General features: G+C 39.5%; 1 protein-coding gene across 1 annotated transcript; it reads right to left on the bottom strand.

Annotated features, from left to right (window-relative positions):
* Positions 1-544: 544 nt before the first annotated feature.
* Positions 545-16,618, bottom strand: NLRP14 (NLR family pyrin domain containing 14; the record flags this gene model as incomplete). The annotated part of the gene is given in 7 exon segments (XM_082844062.1): positions 545-634; positions 638-719; positions 1,142-1,316; positions 6,543-7,130; positions 15,224-15,279; positions 15,281-15,293; positions 16,327-16,618. Coding segments are annotated over 7 exon segments (1,296 nt in total).
* Between the last annotated feature and the right edge of the window lie 5,944 nt (positions 16,619-22,562).

The following is a 22,562-nucleotide window of genomic DNA, read 5'->3' as shown; positions in this document are numbered from 1 at the left end:
ATCTGGAGGCAGTTTAACCATATCTGACAAAATAAAAAATTCTGACTCGTCAATTCCACGTCTAGGAAGTTACGTAACAGCAACGAACAGTATAATCACACCGTGATCCAGCCATACCACGTAACGCATTCAATGGTTTTTGTTTAATCATATTGATATATATTTACCTGTTTGGAGCCCAGAATATAGAGTTGGATGGGTGGACTTCAGTGCTAAATCCATCATTTTCTTGTAAGCATTATGAAAGCTGCATAATCTTCCTAAGCCTCACACTCCTTACCTGTTCAGTGAGGCACTTAGAACTCAGGTGGCCAATCTGACACCAATAGGTACTTCCGTTCAGGTTAAACAAATTTTGCGCAGGGCCCAGCACAAAGTCAGGACAAAATAAATGGCGATTATTAATATCATCATCCTCATCATCTTCATTATCATTAAAGATTCTAGGGAAAAAGCAAGGGACACAATAGGTCCATAATATTTTCCCAGCTTAAATATATTTCAAAATGTGTATTATATTGGAAGGATGACAACTAGCAGACACTCACACAAGGCTCTGTAGAGTGCACTCTGCATGTTTCAAGGCATCACTCATAAGCTTTACTCCACTATCTCCCAAGACACTGTCCACCAATCATAAACGTGTCAGCCTTTTACTGCTGATGAGAGCCAAAGAGAGATCCTCACAGCCAGCTACCGTGAGCCCACAGCTTTCTAAGCTGAAGGAGAAAGACAGATGGGGAGGGATCAGTCAATTCCCAGAGTGCATCCTTCTCTCCTCCTTCACAGGGAAGTTAGCTGGTACTCACAACCCCTACCTCTCTACTATAGAAGCAACCTCATCAAACCTACTTAAATCATGAATTCCACTGCAGCTATGGACAGGGTATGATGAAACAAAACATAGGAGGAGAGAGGATAAGCCTCGAAAACAATGAAAATAAGATGTCAATCATAAAGAGATGTCTACAAGTCAAGTGAAAGAGGAAGGGAGGTAGAAAAAGAAAAGGAGGAGGTCTTGCAGGATTGATGAATGAGCCAATTAATGTCAGCACCCAAGCAGTTTCCCCATTCAGGTCATAATTAAGCTACGCAAGACTGAACAAAATGAATCTATAGAAAATAGTACAGAAAGACTCACGATAATCTCTCTAGGTTACACGTTGGATGCATTAAGGCCTCACAGGACATCTTCACTCTGTCATCCAAGAGATTATTCGTTGATGGATTCAGAGATAACAAGCTTTGGCTTCTGATGAGAGCCTTAGAGATATTTCGGCAACAAACCGTAGTTAGGTCGCAGGACTGATTCCAAGCTGGAAAACAATACAGGAAAATAGAAATGACCGCTCCTCAGAGAATAATGATAACCCCCACTCACCCAGCCAGAGGGTGTGGTTTCCCAGTCTTTGGGATTTGTTCTGAAAATCCAGCTTCCCGACACAGAATGAGAATGATTTAACTAAAGCACAGGGCTCTGATAGAGAGTTAGGGAGGGAGGGGAGGAAGCTCGTCTCTTCCATCCCCACCTCCCCAGCTCCCCCACGAAATATGTATGCAAGCATTTAAAAATATCTTCACATTATAATCTTTTTTAATCTGGGAGAAATTTCCTTTAACTACAACTTGGAAGAAGGTGGACTAGAGGATGGCTGTATCCTTGCATTCTTTGACTTCTGAAACAGAATAGAGGTGGGCAGGAAATCAGACGTAAAAGCTGTGACAACCACAAAACTGTCTGCCAGGAGCTCATTTCTTCATGGGAGCCAACCTATGTTTTCTGAGGAACCCTGTCCTTAACAGTGAAAATGAGAAGGAAATCAGAAATAAAATAAAATGGTTTCTAAAAATAAAGTAAAAGAGGAAGGGAAACAGAAGAAGAAAATAAGAAGTACATGTAGAGCCCCTATTTTCAGAGACTCATATCTAGAGACGACTTGGGCTTTGACCATGGCTGGGGCTAATATCAGCTATTGGTAAGAAGAGTCAGGCAGCAGCATTCCTGGAACTTGGAATTGTTCCATTTACTCCCATTAATCAAGGACTTATCAACTTGAGTCCCTTGAGAATTGGTTCTCTACATCAAAATCAGGGTATAGAGAGGTAGAAACAGGAGAAACTCCCTCCTCAGTCCAGAATTAGACCTCAGTGGGTGACCTAGAACATGGCTCAAGGCTGAAAACCTCACCTTGCTTTGAAAAGTTGTTATGGACTGAATTGTTCCCCAAATTTGTATGTTGAAGTCCTACCCCCCAGCCCAATGTGACAGTATTTAGAGACAGGGCCTCTAAGGAGGTAGTTAAGGTTAATGAGGTTGTAAGAGTGGACCCCTAATCCAATAGGACTGATGTCCCCATAAGGGGAGGAAGAGACACCAGGAGTGAGCACACGCACAAAAAGGCCATGTGAGGACACAATGAGAAGGTAGCCATCTACAAGCCAGGGAGAGAGGCCTCACCAGAAACCAACCCTGCCAGCACCCTGATCTTGACCTTCCAGCTTCCAGAACTGCGAGAAATAAATTTATATTGTTTAAGTCTGTGCTATTTTGGGTATTCTGTTATGGGAGCCTGAGCAGATTAATACAAAAGGGTTTATATCAGCAGCCAGGTAGGCAATTAGGGAAACAAGGGAAATCTTATAAACTATGTTTGTATAGAGCTCTTCTAGGCAGAAAAGAGACTCCAATATTATGGGACCTGTGGATAAAATATTAAAGCTTAACAGAAAGAAAACATTACACTAAGGGACAGAAAATAAGCACATGTGTAAAACCCAGAAAACTAGGAAACAGAAGAAAGTGCTTAGAAAAGCTTCCCTTACATTTTAAACGTATAGGAAGACTCTGTGAAACAAGAATACCACATCAGAAGTGGAGATCAGGGGAATTCCCTAGAGGTCAACTGGTTAGGACTCCACGCTTCCACCGCAAGGGGCACAGGTTCGATCCCTGGTTGGGGAACTAAGATCCCGCATGCCTCAAAAAAAAAAAAAAAAAAAGTCAAAACAAAACAAAACAAAAAAAACAATAGAGAACTGAAATCTGAATTTGAAGAAATGAAAAGCAAAATCAATATAAATAAATATGCGAAACTCCCCAAGAGGAAGGGGGAAAAAGATTTAGAGGACAAAAAATAAGTAAGAGTTATATAGGAACAGAGCTACAACTAATGACTATTAGATGCTATTAAAAAAGAGAGACAGAGACAGCACGTGCAACAGAGTGAGCCCTGATGTCATTTTAAAAAACCAATTTAAAGAAATCATTTCTGAGGGGAATAAAGAAAGGTTTCCCACAGATCAAAAGTAATAAAATGTAAAAGTAATTTAAAAAAATCCTGAGAACACTAGTGAGAAAGTCCGGGAAGGTGGGAGGGAGTTAAGGGGTTGAAGTGTCAGGTTATCCTTAGACTTCTCTTTAGAACACTAGAAAAAAGTAATGTAACAAAGTCAAAGTGTGAAGAACACAGTGGAGGCCTAAGACCAAGATACACGTCATTCATCTGTGAAGACAAAGGACATAAAGGAAGTCATAAAATGTATCATTCACACACATTGCATGAAAACGTTAGTTTAAAATTGTACCACCCAATCATGCAATGAATCAAAACTAAGATTTTATACAGTGGGAAAGGTGAGTTTAAGAAAACAAAACCAAAAACTAGCAGTATACATTGATTAAAAATTAAGTGTACAGAATTGAGTCTAAATAATTGTATTCATGTGTTGCCATGATAAAAAGTCAGAAAAGTTTTGAAAGAGTTCAAAGGGTAAAATATTTAGCCCCTGTAATCCTAGATTAAATGAACATACTGGAAATTGTATGATCGGGGTATACTAAAGGTACTGCCTTACATAAGGGTATTTTAAATGCTCTAATCCTTTTGAATTTGATCAAGATATATTTGGGGGGGGAACCCTGAAGAGTAATAACTAATAATCATCAATTAAAAACAGGCACTATAACTTGCAAATGTTCCAACATACCTGGACACAAAACAAAAATGAAACAGTAGCTCATTTGTGAATCAAGAAATAGAAGTGGTACTGAAAACATTAAAAAATGCTTCTAACTGGAGATATAAACAGTACACGCCCCCGAGTCCCTTTGTTCATAATCTATTTTGCTCTTATCCTTTCCATATTATAAGTCTGAGCTTCTCAAACTCTCTTCTTTTCTTTGTGCCAATTAATAGAACTTCAGCTATGGACCTCCTAATGCTTTATGAATGAAATCTCAGCCTCATGAAAAGAAAATGTTCCCTCTTTCCCTTGCATCTGCAAAGAAAAGCAGATGGTATTACATCAGAAAATATTTTGTAAGAACATTTTTGCTGTGTTTTATTATTTTATCATAACAAGGGAATCTTACAAGATACCTGGACCTTAGAAATTGTTGCTATGTCTTGTGAAAACAACCCTTAAGTGCTTTTAAGTCTGTAATTTTGATTGTCTTATATAAAAATGTGTCTCTCTTGCAATATTCAAATTGATATTTTGGAATTCCTACATGTTACAAATATTGAAAGAATTTTGTTAAAGCAGAAAAAAAGATCATCAGTACTCTCCTCTCACATGCATTAAGGTAATAAAAAATATATAGAATTCTTCTTTTCCTAGAGTTTGAAGGTCCTGTCTCGTTTATATTAATATGTAACATCAATCACCAGTGACTCAGTCAAAAGGGAAGATGAAAGCTGCGGTTTGTGCCTCCATACTTATCCCTAAATATGAACCAGCGAAACGGAGGAGACACATTAACTTACTTTTGGGTCCTATTGGAGAACCAGCCCTATAATCTCTTAATATTGCTACTAAAACGAGGCCCTGGGCTGAAAATTTCCAAAGCCCCCTCAAAGTAAGCACATTATAATTATTATTTTTTTGTTGTTCTTATTGATTGATTTTATTGTTCTTATTATATTCAGAACAGCTGTCTGAATATATTTTTCTTTTCTAAAAATGCCTGCTGCTTAATTTTCAGGTTGCCCAAGAATTTCTTGTTGTTGAGTGTGAGATTATTTTTCTGATATGAACTAGACATTGAGATATGGCAGAATGGAGTTGTTGCTAAAGCAGTATGGTTGCAGAAGTTATGTGTTCCCCACGTATGGGCCGAATGCACCACAGGTGCCAGAGGAATGGTGCTCACAAGAGAAAGAGCTTTTACGTTAATAAGACAGGCTTCCTGGGCCTGTTCTAAAGCAAAGTAAATCATTAGATAAACCAATGTGGTCTAAAATTTGAGACCTAAAATGGCTATGGGACTTCTCCCTGATTTTACTAAAGTGAGAAATAAAAATGCACACGTTTTCTTAGATCACATAAGGCTTTGCATTTCTTTAACAATAAGTCTAAACTAAAATAAGTCTAAACTAAAGCGATCTAAATCTCTTACAGTTCCCTTATAGGTCAAATAATCATTACTTATGTTAATATTTATTGTTTATTTTTTTAAAACATCTTTAATGGAGTATAATTGCTTTACAATGGTGTGTTAGTTTCTGCTTTATAATTATGTTAATATTTAAAAGAATATAAATATAAATCTGGGTGTATAATTTAAATGAGTTAAATAAATAACATCTTTATAAATTAGGATCTTATAAATCTTGGAATGAGACAATATTACAAACACTATACTATCTGGGTCAAGCTTGAGATATAATACTGTTTTGCTAAATTCTTAGTTACTAACAGCGGCTATACTCTCCTTAATGTTAACTTGAATATATTTTCTAAACTTACTAATTGATTTTGGAAACTTGGAATAATGTAATATTTTAAAAATTAGTAATTTGGGGCTTCCCTGGTGGCATAGTGGTTGAGAGTCTACCTGCCGATGCAGGGGACACGGGTTCGTGCCCCGGTCCAGGAAGATCTCACATGCCGCGGAGCGGCTGGGCCCGTGAGCCGTGGCCGCTGAGCCTGCGTGTCCGGGGCCTGTGCTCCGCAACGGGAGAGACCACAACAGTGAGAGATCCGTGTACCGCAAAAAAAAAAAAAAAAAAAAATTAGTAATTTGTGTTTATCTAAAGACATCTAAAGAAATTAAACTTCAAAGAGAGAAAATAAATTACATTCTTACAACAATCTGTTACCATTTTTTCTTCATACTATTCAAATTAAAATAGCAAAATCAATGTATTGTCTTATATCCCATGTTATTTATATTTAAAAAGTTAGGGCTTAAACATTTAAACCAGGGGTCCCCAACCCCTGGGCCATGGACTGGTACTGGTCCGTGGCCTGTTAGGAACCGGGATGCAGAGCCGGAGGTGAGCGGCAGGTGGGCAAGCGAGCGAAGCTTCAGCTATATTTACAACCGCTCCCCATTGCTCGCATTACTGCCTGAGCTCCGCCTCCTGTCAGATCAGCTGCGGCATTAGATTCTCGTGGGAGCGCGAACCCTACTGTGAACTGCACATGCGAGGCATCTAGGTTTCAAGCTCCTTATGAGAATCTAATGTTTGATGATCTGAGGTGTGGCAACCCTGAGGTAGGGCAACCCGTACCAGCAGAAATTTACCTATGTTTTTTACCTATGTTTTTTTTACAAGCTGTGAGTTTTGTCGTCACCAATAAGGACGACTCAGGGAGCTTCACTTTTCTCAGCAAACTACTCATGAGGAAGGACACGGGGTGTACCTGGGTCCAGTCTGTACACAGCACACACTCAGGTTCCTCAAAGGCAAAGTTCAGTTCATCAAAACTATCAGTAATAAAAAGGAGACTACTCGGCTGGGACAGAATCCTTTCAATGGGGCCTTCTGTGCGGGGCCAGTCCTTTGATATCATTTGAGCAAAGCTTCTCTCTCTCAACTGGTTCATTTCTCTTGCATTGAGATAAAAAACATAGGTAAATTTCTGCTGGTAGGGGCTGCCCTGTGCCCAGTCTAACATCACCATTCTCACCAAGGTTGTCTTCCCAACGCCAGCAGCCCCCTGAAGGATCACGGTCTGTGGCTGCTCACCTGTTCTGACATGCTCATCAAACAAACGTTCCAACAGTTCTCGGCCTTCCTGAGCAATTTCATGACAGAAGGTTTCAGATTCTCCAAGCAAATGGTTCTTATCTAACATGATGCAAAATGTTTCCCTTATTTGAACTCTGTATTCTGCTCCGTCACCTAAATCAGTTAGAAGGGAGCCAGAAGATACACATGATCAGAATTAATTCTATGATTTTTCAATCTTAAGAATATTGCACTTAGAGTAGGACCAGGAAGTGACACACGCTGAAATCAAAGTACAGCTGGTTTAAATGAGAAAAGAATGTAAATAAAACAAAAATATTCTTGTAGGTTTAAAACCCACATTATAAACTGAAAAAACAGAACCCACAAGGCAGAAATTAATGATGGAAAATAAAAATTAGATTCGTTCCAGAAATACTTTTTTTCTTCCCTGTACTTCTATTCTACAGAGAAAAAAGAGGATGTATGTGGAGAACAGAGCCATCATCCAGATAAAAGGAGAACACAGGCAACAATTAACAATAATACCCAGATAGGAACTGAACACAGATCTGAATCTACAGATCAAAATCATCCACTTTATACAGATAAACCATTAGTGGACACGAACAGTTGCAGACATTCTCCCCAAGGAGCAAGACGGCTAAGCCCCACATCGAGCTTCCCACCCTCGAGGTCCTGCACTGGGAAGATGAGCCCACAGAACGTTTGGCTTCGAAGGCAGCAGGGCTTACTTTCAGGAGAGCCAGAGGGCTGTAGGAAACACGACTCCGCTCTTAAAGGGCACATACAAAATCTCACATGTTGAGACCCAGAGTATAAGCAGTAATTTGAAAGGAGCTCGGGTAAGACCTAGTATCTGATCTTGGAAAGCCTCCCAGAGAGGCAGGAGGCAACTGGGACTCACCCATGGGACACAGACACTGAGGGCAGCTGTTTGGGGAGTTCCTTCTACCACGAGGACACTGATGCTGCCAAGAGCCATTTTGGAGTCCTTCCCCTAGCTCATTAGCACCAGGACCCAGCCCTGCCCACCAGCTGGTTGGCACCAGTCCTGGGGCACCCCAGATGAAGCAGCAACCACACAGGGACACAGCTTCACCCACGAGCAAGCCGATAGAAGCCGTAGGCCCCCCTGAGCATCCCAGCTGGCCCAGGACCCATCCCCCAGACCCCCACCAGTGGGCAGACACCAGTCCCTGGACCCTGCCTACCAGCGGGTGGACACATCAGCTCCAAGATATCTTAGGCCCCTCAGCCAGCATCCCTGGAATCCAGCGTCGACCACCAGTGGGCCAGCACTGGCCCCAGAACCTGCCCTCATCTACCACCCCAAACCTGGCTCTGCCCATTAGTGGGTCATTACTAGCCCTGGAACCCCTCAGAGCGCCACAGCCAGTCACCTCTGGACCTGGCTCCACCCAGGGGTGCCAGGACAGACTGGTCCAGTCCTGGCACCCCTGTACTCCCAAAGCCAGCCACCTTGTGATCCGGCCCCACCGACCAACAGGTCAGCCCAGACCGTGCAGCCAGTCACACCACGCCCCAACCCCACCCAATAGCAGGTCAACACCAGCTCTGGGAACCCTGGGCCTGCAGCCGGCCACCCATGGCCCAGCCCCACTCACCAGCGAGACAGCACCAAGACAGGGACCCCCCAGGCCATGCAGCCAGCTGCTCCAGGACCAGCTCCACCAGCAGCCAGCAGCTTCTGCACTAGGCAGGGCCTAGCAACCAGGCCAGGGGCCAGCCATGCCTACCTGTGTGCCCACAGTAGGCATGTGGCCTGTTGTAGCCCTGCCACAACAGAAGGGCCCATGCAGCCCAGACAGGAGTCACCACTAGAGCATATAACTCTGTTGACCAGAGGGAAGTGTGCTACTGGGCCTCAGGTCAGCTCCTAAATAAGCCACTTCCCCAAGATTAGGACGCACAACTGACCTACCTAATACATAGAAACAGACACAGAAACAACTACGAGAAAAAAACTAAAAAACACATACACATGGAGGCTAAACAATATGCTTACTAAACAACTAATGGGTCAATGAAGAAATCAAAGGGGAAATAAAAAAATACCTAGAGACAAACGAAAATGAAACCACGATGATCTAAAACCTATGGGATGCAGCAAAAGCAGTTCTAAGAGGGAAGTTTCTAGCAATACAGTCTTAACTCAGGAAATAAGAAAAATCACAAATAAACAACCAAACCTTACACCTAAAGCAACTAGAGAAAGAAGAACAAACAAAACCCAAAGTTAGTAGAAGGAAAGAAATCATAAAGATCAGAGTAGAAATAAATGAAATAGAAATGAAGAAAACAATAGCAAAGATCAATACAACTAAAAGCTGGTTCTTTGAGAAGATAAACAAAATTGATAAACTTTTAGCCAGACTCATCAAAAAAAACAGGGAGAGGGCTCAAATCAATAAAATTAGAAATGTAAAAGGAGAAGTTAACAATGGACACTGCAGAAATACAAAGAATAAGAGACTACCACGAGCAACTATATGCCAATAAAATGGACAATCTGGAAGAAATGGACAAATTCTTAGAAAGGTACAATCTCCCAAGACTGAACCAGGAATAAATAGAAAATATGAACAGACCAATCGCAAGTACTGAAATTGAAACTGTGATAAAAAACTCCCAACAAACAGAAGTTCAGGACCAGATAGCTTCATAGGAGAATTCTATCAAACATTTAGAAAAGAGTTAACACCTATCCTTCTGAAACTATTCCAAAAAATTGCAGAGGAAGGAATACTCCCAAACTCATTCTATGAGGCCACAATCACCCTCTTACCAAAACCAGACAAAGATATCACAAAAAAAGAGAATTACAGGCCAATATCACTGATGAACACAGACACAAAAATCCTCAACAAAACACTAGCAATCCAAATTCAACAATACATTAAAAGGATCATACACCATGATCAAGTGGAATTTATCCCCAAGGAGATTTCAGTATCTGGAAATCAATCAATGTGATTCACCACATTAACAAATTAAATAATAAAAATCATACGATCACTTCAATAGATGCCGAAAAAGCTTCTGACAAAATTCACATCCATTTAGGATAAAAACTCTCCAGAAAGTGGAGGTGACCATACTACCCAAGGCAACCTACGGATTCAATGCAATCCCAATCAAAATACCAAGGGCATTTTTCACTGAACCAGAGCAATCTAAAATTTGTATGGAAACACAAATGACCCCAAATAGCAAAAACAATCTTGAAAAAGAAAAACAAAGCTGGAGGTATCATAATCTCTGACTTAAGACTATACTACAGTAATCAAAACAGTATGGTACTAACACAGAAAAAGACACACAGAACAATGGAACAGAAAAGAGAGCCCAGAAATGAACCCATACTTATATGGTCAATTAATCTACAACAAAGGAAATATGAATATATAATTGAGAAAAGAGAGCCTATTCAATAAATTGTGTTGGGAAAAGTAGACAGCTGACATGCAAAAGACTACTTTGTCACACCATATACAAAAATAAACTCAAAATGGATTAAAGACTTAAATGCAATGCAAGCAACCTAAATGTCCATCGACAAAGGAATGGATAAAGAAGGTGTGGTACATATATACAATGGAATATTACTCAGCCATAAAAAAGAATGAAACAATGTCATTTGCAGCAACACAGATGGACCTAGAGATTGCCATACTGAGTGAAGTAAGTCAGACACAGAAAAACAAATATTATATGATATCGCTTATATGTGGAATCTATAAAAATGGTACAGATGAACTTATTTATAAAACAGAAATAGAGTCACAGATGTAGAAAACAAACTTATGGTTACCAGGGGGGAAAGGGTGGGGGAGGGATAAATTGGAAGATTGGGATTGACATATACACACTACTGTATATAAAATAGAAAACTAATAAGGACCTACTGTAGAGCACAGGGAACTCAACCTATATGGCAAAAGAATCTAAAAAAGAGTGGATATATGTATATGTATAACTGAATCACTTTGCTGTACAGTAGAAACACAACATTTTAAATCAACTATACTCCAATAAAAATTTTTTTAAAAAGACTTAAGTGTTAAGACCTAAAACCATACAACTTCTGGAAGAAAACATAGGCAGTATGCTCTTTGACACTGGTCTTAGCAATATTATTTTGGATATGCCTCCTCAGGCAAAGGAAATGAAAGCAAAAGTAAACAAATAGGACTACATCGAACTAAAAAGCTTTTTTTTTTAAAAATCTTTTGCATTTGAGGGTATTATGCTAAGCGAAATAAGTCACACAGAGAAAGATATAATATCACTTATATGTGGAATCTAAAAAAATGCAATAAACTAATGAATATAACAAAAAAGAAGCAGACTGACAGATATAGAGAACAAACTAATGGTTACCAGTTGGGGGGGAGGGCACTATAGGGGTATGGGATTAAGAGGTACAAACTATTACATACAAAATAAGCTACACGGATATATTGTACAACATGGGGAATATAGCCAATATTTTATAATAACAATAAATGGACTTTTAAAAATTATGATTCTTATATTGTACACCTGTGACTTATATAATATTGTACATCAACTATACTTCAATAAATAAATAAATAAATAAAAAGCTTTTGCACAGTGAAACTATCAACAAAACAAAAAGGCCATCTACTGAATGGGAGAAGATATTTGCAAATACTATATCCATTAATGTGTTAATATCCAAACTATACAAAGAGCTCATAAAACACAACATTAAAAAAAAGCCCTGGTGGCACAGTGGTTAAGAATCCGCCTGCCAATTCAGGGGACATGGATTCGAGCCCTGGTCCGGGAAGATCCCACATGCCGCGGAGCAACTAAGCCCGTGTGCCGCAACTACTGAGCCTGTGCTCTAGAGCCCACGAGCCACAACTACTGAGCCCGAGTGCCACAAGTACTGAAGCCCGTGCGCCTAGAGCCCATGCTCTGCAACAAGAGAAGCCACCTAATGAGAAGCCCGTGCACTGCGACGAAGAGTAGCCCCTCTCGCCACAACTAGAGAAAAGCCCACGTGCAGCAACAAAGACCTGATGCAGCAAAATAAATAAATTTATTTTTTTAAAAAAAACCTATTGAAAAATGGGCAGAGGACCTGAATAGACATTTTTTCAAAGATGACTTCAGATGGGCAACAGCACATGAAAAGATTCTCAACATCACTAATCATCAGAAAAATACAAATCAAAATCACAATAAGATATCACCCCACATCTGTCACAATGGCTATTATCAAAAAGACAACAAATAACAGGTGTTGGCGAGGATATGGAGAAAATGGAACTCTCAGGCACTGTTGGTGGGAATATAAGTTGGTACAGCCAGTATGGAAAACAGTAAGAAGGTTCCTCAAAAAATTGAAAACAGAACTACCATACGATACAGTAATTCTACTCCTGGGTATTTAGCCAAAGAAAATGAAAACACTAATTCAAAAAGATATATGCACCCTTATGTTTACTGTAGCATTATTTACAACAACCAAGATATGGAAGCAACCTAAGTGCCCTTCAACAGATGAACAGATAAAGAAACTGTGGTATATATACACAATGGAATATTAGCCATAAAAAGGAATGAAATCTTGCCATTTGTGACAACATGGGTGGACCTAGAGGGTGTTATGCTAAGTGAAGTAAGTCAGACAGAGAAAGACAAATACTGTACAAGTTCACTTATATGTAGAATCTAAAAAACAAATGAAAAAACATAATGAAACAGAAACAGAGTCATAGATACAGAGAAAAACAGGTGGTTGCCAGAGGGGTGGGAGATGGGAGGAATTTAGAAATAGGTGAGGGAGAGGTACAAACTAAAAAAGAAAAAGAAAGAAATGAACATTGAAGCATAGCCTGAAGAATATTTTAAAGAAAAGAAAAGAAATTCCCAAGTGTCCAAGTAGAATGAAAATATAGTTACATCTTTTCCTAGTTCAGTCTGATTCCTTCTTTAGAGCTCAATTTAAATGTCACTATCTCTGTGAAGACTTCTCTCAACTCCAAAGATAGATAGTTCTCTCTTTTGTACATTCTCAGAACACAGTATATTTTCCATTCACAGCACATATCTCAAGCTGGAATTACTTTAGTTTTTAAAGCATGTAATTCTTTTCTTTGTTCTACTAGGGCATTCAGTGCAAACATCTAACAAAGTTCATATCCCACTAAATTATGCTTAGTTCTCCCCCAGGGGAAAGTATGGTATTAGAAGTCAGATACTCTTTCTTTTTATGGTATAATATCATACAGTGCTGTACTTTTAAAAAATTGGGATTATAAGGATGATCTTTACTATCTTCATTATACTTTTATCTATCTTCCAAATTTTCCAAAGTAAATTTCTATGGAGGTAGAACCTTGGTTTCCCAAATTTATGGTCAATTATACCACAAAAATAAGCTTCCTTATATTGCATCAGAAATTAAGGTCCAAGCAGGAACTTATCTTCAAAATCATTTAATACAATAAGAAATTTTTATTTATTAGTGCTTAGAATAAAATAGGTTCTCAATTATTTCTTGAATGAAATAATGTAGCCCATTAAAAAGCAGCATAGCTGAGCTAAGCTGGTCCAGTTTTCTTTGTATTATAATTCAATTTATATAACCTAGAATTCAGCCATATAGAATTCAAAACAAAGTAGGGGGACTAGAAATGGTATTGAACTAAGACTGAGAAAACCTGGTCCTAGAAATAACATTTTACGCAGACTAGCTGTCACCATCCTGGAACTCAATTACAGCATCATTTCTTTTTTAAAAAAATTTAATTAATTTATTTTTTACACAGCAGGTTCTTATTAGTTATCTATTTTATACACATCAGTGTATACATGTCAATCCCAATAGCCCAATTCATCATACCACCACCACCACCCCCTGCCACTTTGCCCCCTTGGTGTCCATATGTTTGTTCTCTACATCTGTGTCTCTATTCCTGCCTTGCAAACCGGTTCATCTGTACCATTTTTCTAGGTTCCACATATATGTGTTAATATACGATATTTGTTTTTCTCTTTCTGACTTACTTCACTCTGTAAGATAGTCTCTAGATCCATCCACGTCTTTACAAATGACCCAATTTTGTTCCTTTTTATGGCTGAGTAATATTCCATTGTATACATGTACCACAACTTATTTATCCATTCGTCTGTCAATGGGCATTTAGGTTGCTTCCATAACCTGACTATTGTAAATAGTGCTGCAATGAACATTGGGGTGCATGTGTCTTTTTGAATTATGGTTTTCTCTGGGTGTATGCCCAGCAGTGGGATTGCTCTGTCATATGGTAATTCAATTTTTAGTTTGTTAAGGAACCTCCATACTGTTCCCCATAGTGGCTGTATCAATTTACATTCCCACCAACAGTGCAAGAGGGTTCCCTTTTCTCCACACCCTCTCCAGGATTTGTTGTTTGTAGATTTTCTGATAATGCCCATTCTCACTGGTATGAGGTAACACCTCACTGTAGTTTTGATTTGCATTAATTTGATCTGATTTGATTTGATTTGCTCTAATAATTAATGATGCTGAGCAGCTTTTCACGTGCTTCTTGGCCATCTGTATGTCTTCTTTGGAGAACTGTCTATTTAGGTATTCTGCCCATTTTTTGATTGGGTTGTTTGTTTTTTTAATATTGAGCTGCATGAGCTGCTTATATAAAGATTTTTCTTTTGATGTGGACCATTTTTAAAGTCTTTACTGAATTTGTTACAATATTGCTTCTGTGTTATGTTTTGGTTTTTCTGTCCCCAAGGCATGTGGGATCTTAGCTCCCCGACCAGCGATCAGACCCATACCTGCTGTATTGGAAGGCAAAGTCTTAACCACTGGACTACCAGGGAAGTCCCTACAGCATCATTTCTAATGGAAGAGAGGAGACGCAAAAAGCCAAATAATCCCTGCCAGCTCAGGGACTCTTCAGTCTATAAAACAAGATATCAAGATACCTTTGTTCATCAGACTGTCAATTTTTGACTGGCCATTTCCAAATACTGCTCTTTTGAGGCTCTGAATTAACATGGTTCTGTTTCTGACTTTGTCCAGAGAGCCAGTTTTGTCAACTCTTTTTGAACAATAATCACAGAACAGGTAGGATACTGCAAGAAGTTAACAAGGGTTGAACAAAGGTCCCCTGGGAGATAACTTTCCCCCATGATGCTTCAAAAGCACAAACCTCCCAAATCTGACAAAAAGCCCATCTACTTACCCAGCACTGCTTCCTGATCACCTTGTACCTCTCTGGCCCCAGTGTCCTCTGGTCTCAGTCTGGGCTGTCCCTGCCAACAGGTTCCAAAAGGATCGTGAGATTTACCAAAAACAAGGAGAATTTGGTGATGGCCAGAACAGGGGCCAGAATTTTCCTCAGTGTCCAATTCTACGATCATCTGGGTTTAAGAAACTAGAGCCAACAAAGCCTCAGACTCCACCAGCTCAGCTGAGGGTGAAGTGATGTGGTGTGAACAACACTGAAGCATGATACCTCTTGCCATGCTTCCCACCCTGTAACTCTAAGGCAAGTAGTCTAGTCTAAGCCTAAGTTTCCTCGACTGTACTGACCTCACAAGGATATGGTAAGGCTCAAAAGAAATAATGGGGCTTCCCTGGTGGCGCAGTGGTTGAGAGTCCGCCTGCCGATGCAGGGGACATGGGTTTGTGCCCCGGTCCGGGAAGATCCCACATGCCGCGGAGCGGCTGGGCCCGTGAGCCATGGCCGCTGGGCCTGCGCATCAGGAGCCTGTGCTCAGCAACGGGAGAGGCCACAACAGTGAGCGGCCCGCGTACTGCAAAAAAAAAAAAAAAAAAAAAAAGAAATAATGGATATACATTTTGGAGCTCTAAAGCCTTGTATACGAATAAGGAATTTTAGATGTCTACAGAATTTCACACCTGGGAATGACTAAAACTACTGTTTTGCCTTATGTCCCTTAATAATTTTTTGCCCATTCCTCATATTTCAGCAAAGATTTAAGGTCATATTTGAGTCTTCTCAAAATTTAGGCCAACCTATGACTTTATTTGTAGTTTAGGCAAAGGAGCACTAGATGGGGCAATTCTTTTCACTCAATTCCTTTAATCATTCTAATTGGTACAAGATGGATGAATTACCCCCAATTAAGGAGCCAGGCTGAATTACAGTACTCAGAACCCTCCAGCCTGCTTAGTGTTCCTCAAACGATCCAACGTACTTGAGCACTATGGAGCCTGTGTCCCACAGAATGGTTTAATCCCCAAGTCCCTCTCATAGAACCAATGGGCTCCAGGAACCACTTCCTTCTTTCCACCCGTAGAAGTGTGTCCAGCATCACTCACAGTTGATCTCTGCGTTTGCTCTGTCACACAGATCCTTTAGGTTCATCTTGCCAAAGATTTTGAGAGCCACCCCCCAGGCCTGCTCTCCTGGATGGTACTTGTTCATCAAGTTAGCCAAATCCTCCCGCTTGGCCTTCTTCACTTCAGACCAGGGTATCCTGCAGGATCCAGGTTCCGTGGTCTCATTCTTTAGGAGTGACTTGAATCTATTTAATTCCTCTTTGTTTAGCTCCTCCAAATACAGTAGCAGCCCCAAATCAGAAAAGAAGGAGGAAGATGACAAATCTGTCATCTTGTCCAGGGATCAATATTCAAGCTTCAGTGGGGAAAAAATAATCAAAAGAATGTGGAATAAATGGGGCCTATGGAAAAGTAAGTTTAGAAAATGAAATACCTCTAAAAACATATATTAATTCAACAAACCTGTATTGAAGCCTACTGTATCAGGCTCAGTACTGACTTCCTGTCCACTGTAATACATTTTCTATCATAAAAACATTCTTCTAATATAGACCAATCTATGATTCTTCCACCTTCCCAAGAGTTACTCCCAGTCCCACACTTATGAGCTGTAAGAAATAAAGAAAGGCAATTCATCTCTCATTACTCTTCTGCAAAGCAAGGATATCAGAACCAATCTCAGAGGACTATGGTATGGATTAAATAAGGTAGAGTTCCTATATCAACTGGCTCAGAACAGGCTCCTACTAAGTATTGGCAAATTTCTTCATTCTCTCTCTCCCCACCAACACCCAACATACATCTCAGCCTATAAAACGTTGTTATTGTACCCCCATCATTACTCTTGAAGCACATGTGTCACCATTGGCATATATCACCATTTATCTCTTGTCATGTCATCTCTGGTCACAAATCCATACTAGTCCCTGAAGATCTGCATTCTTAGCTCACAAGCTACTTTCACATCCACTCCCCAACACCACAATTATTCTGGGTGAGCTCAAAGTTAAAGCCCTTCCCAAACAGCATTCTCCCCCACCTCAACCCCCATGACCTCATTCCACTCTAGCATTTCACTCTGATGCTCTCACTTACACTTTATCATCAGCAGCTACCCAAACTCTGCAGAGTCCCTTAAATTAATTAAACTCTTAAACTAATACCTTCCAGTTAATAGAGCAGTTTCAAGCCTTCACTCCCATGGTGACTGTTCTTCAAATGCTATCAAATCCTAGTCTTTTGAGCCCTCTGTTTTCCTCTTATTTATCAGCCATCTTAAGAGCCTTATTCAATTTCTTATTTAGCACGGGTACTGCAATCATTTAAACCATATCTTCAAGTTCCTCGTCTCCTCTTCAGTGATTTGCCTAAAGAGACAGAGCTAGTAAGTGGTACAGCTAGAACTCAGCCTAGATCTTTCTCCAACCCCCTCTCCTTCCCAGCCTTTCATATGCCACCCCCTACTCTTGCCAATGGGATTGGTTAAGATTGATGGGACAAGTAAAAATGTACAGAGGGAGATTTTACTTCTTAAACAGAAGGTGAATTATCTGAAAATTACAAAGTAAATCAGGACTTTCCCCTACAGTAACCTGTGAGCTATCAGCTGTTTTAGGGTTTTGTTTGTTTTGACTGGACTGCAGAAATAACCTAGATTATAGATTAGGATCTGACCAAAACAGGTTCCATAGTAACTTTTTTTTTTTTTTTTTTTTTTTTTTTTGCGGCACACGGGCCTCTCACTGTTGTGGCCTCTCCCGTTGCGGAGCACAGGCTCCAGACGCGCAGGCTCAGCAGCCATGGCTCACGGGCCCAGCCGCTCCGCGGCATGTGGGATCTTCCCGGACCGGGGCACGAACCCACATCCCCTGCATTGGCAGGCGGACTCTCAACCACTGCGCCACCAGGGAAGCCCAGTAATTTTTTTTTTAAAGAAGCAAAAAGGAGAAAATTTGAGGAAACTTCAAAGGAATACTGAAATTCCTCCAGAACATACAAAATATGGTAGGTGAGGGAAAATGTGACATGTAATGTACAGTCATCACTGCATGGGAGCCTATCTTTTCCTTCTTCTTTCCTGTAACAAAAGAAGGTGGCTCTAGCCCCATTTCTATAGCTCATTCCTTCACTCCTGAATCTCATTAGAGTCAGGAATTATTAAGGGACTTAATCCATCAGAAATCTCTCTTCACTTCTCTAGCCTCAACTTCTCCCTGTCCTCTAAGTCCTTCCCATTAGCACTGAAACACGCCCAAGTCCACTTTAGTCTTTTATGAATGTGTCCTTCACTTCATATCCCCTTCATCTTCAGAGTCAAACGTCCTCAGTCTTCTATACTTTACGTATTATACCTCCTCAGTCCCCTGCAATCTAACTGTTGCTACCACAATTCCACTGAGATAGCTCAGACCAATGACCACCCTTTTGTAAAACCCATTTTAAAATTCAATTTTCATATCTGTAAGCAGGAAAAATAACAGTACCTACCTCCACAAGGACTGGAAGATAACACATGCACCTAATTTACAGGGTGCCATACATATAATACTATTTTAACAATGCCTTAATTGTTGATATTTTGTCCCCCCTTGGCTCTCATCATATCCCATACTTCCTTCATTTTCCTCCTGCCTTTCTAGGTGAAACTTTGAGCCAAGATCTGTAAGTTCTGAATCCTACTGGGTTTCTACTATATGATATCTACAACTCTGACAGAGAGTACATTATACTTTGGCTTCCTTCCCAAAGGTTTTATGCTGTTCTTGAAGGAATTTTTTTTTTTTTTTAATTTTGTGGTCTTCCTTTGTTTACATTTTTGGGAAGAGGAAAACAGATGTTGTCTGGTGTGGCTCCTCTTCTGCGATGGCATTCATAAATTCCAAAATGTTCTGAACTAAAATGGGAACCCATGGCCTAAGAGGATCTACTTCAATTTGCAAATTTATTGATGTAAAATTTTACCACCTATAATAATGAAAAGATATTTGTTCAAAATCAATTATTCACTCAGCACATATTAATAATTACCATATTTGTTGAGGATCTACTGTGACAGATTCTTTATGAAAATTTTCTCTAGCCCCAAAAGTTTGGTTTTATCCACATTTTACAGATACAGGGACTCAGAAATTAAGAAGCTTGCCCAGGTTACAGAGTTGACAAGTAGCCTATCAGACTACAAAATTCATTCTCTTTCTACTAGGTACCACTTGCCTTCTAATTTCACTTTATTTTCCCAGACACTGGGAATTCAGATTTAATGAAATCTGTGTGGCTATGCTCTGATATCTGACCCCGTGCTGAACACAGGGCTAGGGGAAAGGGAAGACCTCTAAATATATAATGGCGGTCCTCTGAGCTCTAGCACTTCCAGAACACAAAGGAAGGAGGAATTCTTTTCCATAAAGGGTAGAGATGAGAAGGTCTTGGAGAAGTTACATTTTATCTAGGAAATAGGCTATTCCCACCCTTTTCATACATTCCTGTCTGATTTCCTTTCTTGGGCCACTGTAATCTCCTATAGCAGTTTCTCAACCTCACCACTATTAACATTTTTTGCCAGATAATTCTTTATTTGGGGGATACTGTAAGTACAGAGTAGAATGTTCAGCAGCCTTCCTGGCCTCTACCCACTATATGCCGTTAGGACCCTCAACCTCCCACAGTTGTGACAAACAAAATGTCTTCAGACATTGCTAGATCTTCCCAGGGCAGCAAATTGCCCCAGTTGAAACCAATTCCAAAGCCTTACCCTCTACTGCTTCATACACAACTCATCAGCCCTTCTCTATGACATTACCATAACAAATCAAAGAAACAAGAGTAGATAGCTCAGAAAAAGGCATTCCCATGAGATTGTAATGTATGACAGAAGAAACATCATAATTGGGAAGGGAAGCATTCAGTGTAGATTATTAGGACAACTTGTAAACCATTCAGACAAAAATTAGTATCCTCAGAATAAATCTCAGATACATAAATCAGAACATTGTTAATACTTCAAACAAGAGGGCGGAAAGCAGAGCATATTCATTACGCCTTAGAAAAGGAGGAACTTACCAGCTTGGACACAATAAGGGAAATGATCAAGAATCAGGAGATATATTGTTAACTATGTTGAAATTAAAAATTCTTGTCCACAGGAATTCAAACACAAAAGGTAAACTGAAAACAGCAAATATTTTTAGGAAATTTGACAAATAATGAGTTGAATTTTAAATTAGTAAAACCACTTTAGAACTGTTGGCATTAACTAGTAAAATTGGAGATACGCACCCAGACCCAGATCTTGGTTTCTAATACCATTCTCCAATAAGAGGAATGAGGGCTCCTTGGAGAAACTGCTGATTCTAGAGCTGGGAGTATACAAACTGAGTCTAAAGCTTCTTGTTATGCCAGAAAGTAAGGAAAAGAAAAGGATGAGGTAGGTCAAAAAGATACAAGAACCAACCCAAAAGAGCTCCCAATGGCAAAAGTAAGTAATGTATTATAACCTAAAGTATAAAGCAAATGTTCATAAGTCTGTACTGATATAGATAAATGACTGAATGAATAAATTAATAGGGGGAAAGAGACAAATCTTACTTACAGAAGAATTCCAAATACTTTATGTAGCTATTCCTTCCTCCAGGAGGTGGATCTTAACCCCAGCCCACGCCCACCCAGGAGTGTGGATCATTCTTAGTGATTTGCTAAGTGGAGAAACCTGACAAACTCTGCCCTAGCCTGGTGAGCAAGGTTAATATCATCAACCATAAGTCACTGTTGACAGTGTGTACCACTGATGTGATTTGATGAGAATGGCATATAACCACTGTGATATTCTTCCCCTAAATCCATAATCCCAGTCTAACCACGAGGAAAATTTTAGACAAACCTAAATGAAATGCTACAAAATACCTGGCCAGTAACTCTCAAAAATGTCGAGGTCATTAAAAACAAGGAAAGACTGAGAAACTGTCACAGACCAGCAGAGACTAAGGAGACAAGATGCCTAAAAGTATTGATAATATGGTATCCTAGAAAGGATCCAAGGGCAGAAAGAGTACTAGGAAAAAAAAGTAGTGAAATCTGAACTAAGTGTGAATTAATAGTTTTAATTAATTGCTTTAGTTGTTACAAATATACGTTAGTAATACAAGATGTTAAAAATAGGGGAAGTTGGGTGATGGGTGCACGAGAACTCTTTTTTCTATAAATCTAAAACTATTCTAAAATAAGATGGTTATTTTTAAATTGGATTTATGCATACACGATGGCCTAGCAATTACAGTCCTCAGAATATATTATACCTAACAGAAATGTGTGTGTGCAGGTATATGCCAAGAGACATACGAAAATAGCCATAACAGCATTGTTTGTAATTCCTAAGCACTGGAAAAGATCCAAGAGCAAACCTATAGTAGAACCAACAAATAAACTGGTAAATTCAGAGAATGAAATCCCATGGAGCAATGAAAATATATGATCTGTAGTTACATGCCACTAGGATGAATCACACAAACATCACTGAAAGAAGTCAAACCCCAAAAGATTATATACCATATAATTCCATTTATAAAAATATCAAAACCAAAAAATAGAAAACGAAACTGGGATACTGTTTATGGATGTATGTGTAAGTGTTAAAGCCATATTTTAAAAATGGGCTGGGGTGAGGAAGTAACTACCATAAAAATCGGTTTAGTGTTACCTCTGCAGGGAGGGAGGGATTTGTAATCAGGAAGCTTCCCCCGGGCTCTTGGGCACTCTACAGTAATGGTAACACGTTAGTATAGTGTAGTATGGTAACAGTAATCTTCTATTCCTTGACCTGGTGATGGTTCACATGGATATCACTGGGTTAGCATTCACTAAGATGCACATTAATGTTTTATGCAGTCTTCTATATGAGTTACAGTCCCCTCTAAAATATGGTTTTAAAAAGGTTCATATCACCAAAAGACATAATACAAATATATTAGAAAAAGCACTGAAATAAAATGATTGTAAATAACCTTTTCAGACAGGGGGAAAATAGCTAACAAGCATTTCAGAAAATGTTCAAACTTAAGCAGATACCAAAACTAATACAAACCAGGTGATATCACTCCACACTTATTAAAATGGCAGAAATAAACTTTAAGAAACAATACCATATAACGATGAGCATGGAACGAAGCAGATATTGTTAGTGTAAATGTTAATGTGTACACTCTCGGAAAGCTGCAGGTTTCACAGCTCTGGAGAACTTTAAAAATATGCATGACTGTTCAATCAGTAACTTCTCTATGGGA

Source organism: Leucopleurus acutus (assembly GCF_964270905.1).
Source record: "Leucopleurus acutus genome assembly, chromosome: 8".
NCBI classification, from domain to species: Eukaryota; Metazoa; Chordata; class Mammalia; order Artiodactyla; family Delphinidae; genus Leucopleurus; species Leucopleurus acutus.
The sequence above is the reverse complement of the archived record's forward strand: the minus strand, read 5'-3'. Positions and strand labels throughout refer to the sequence as shown.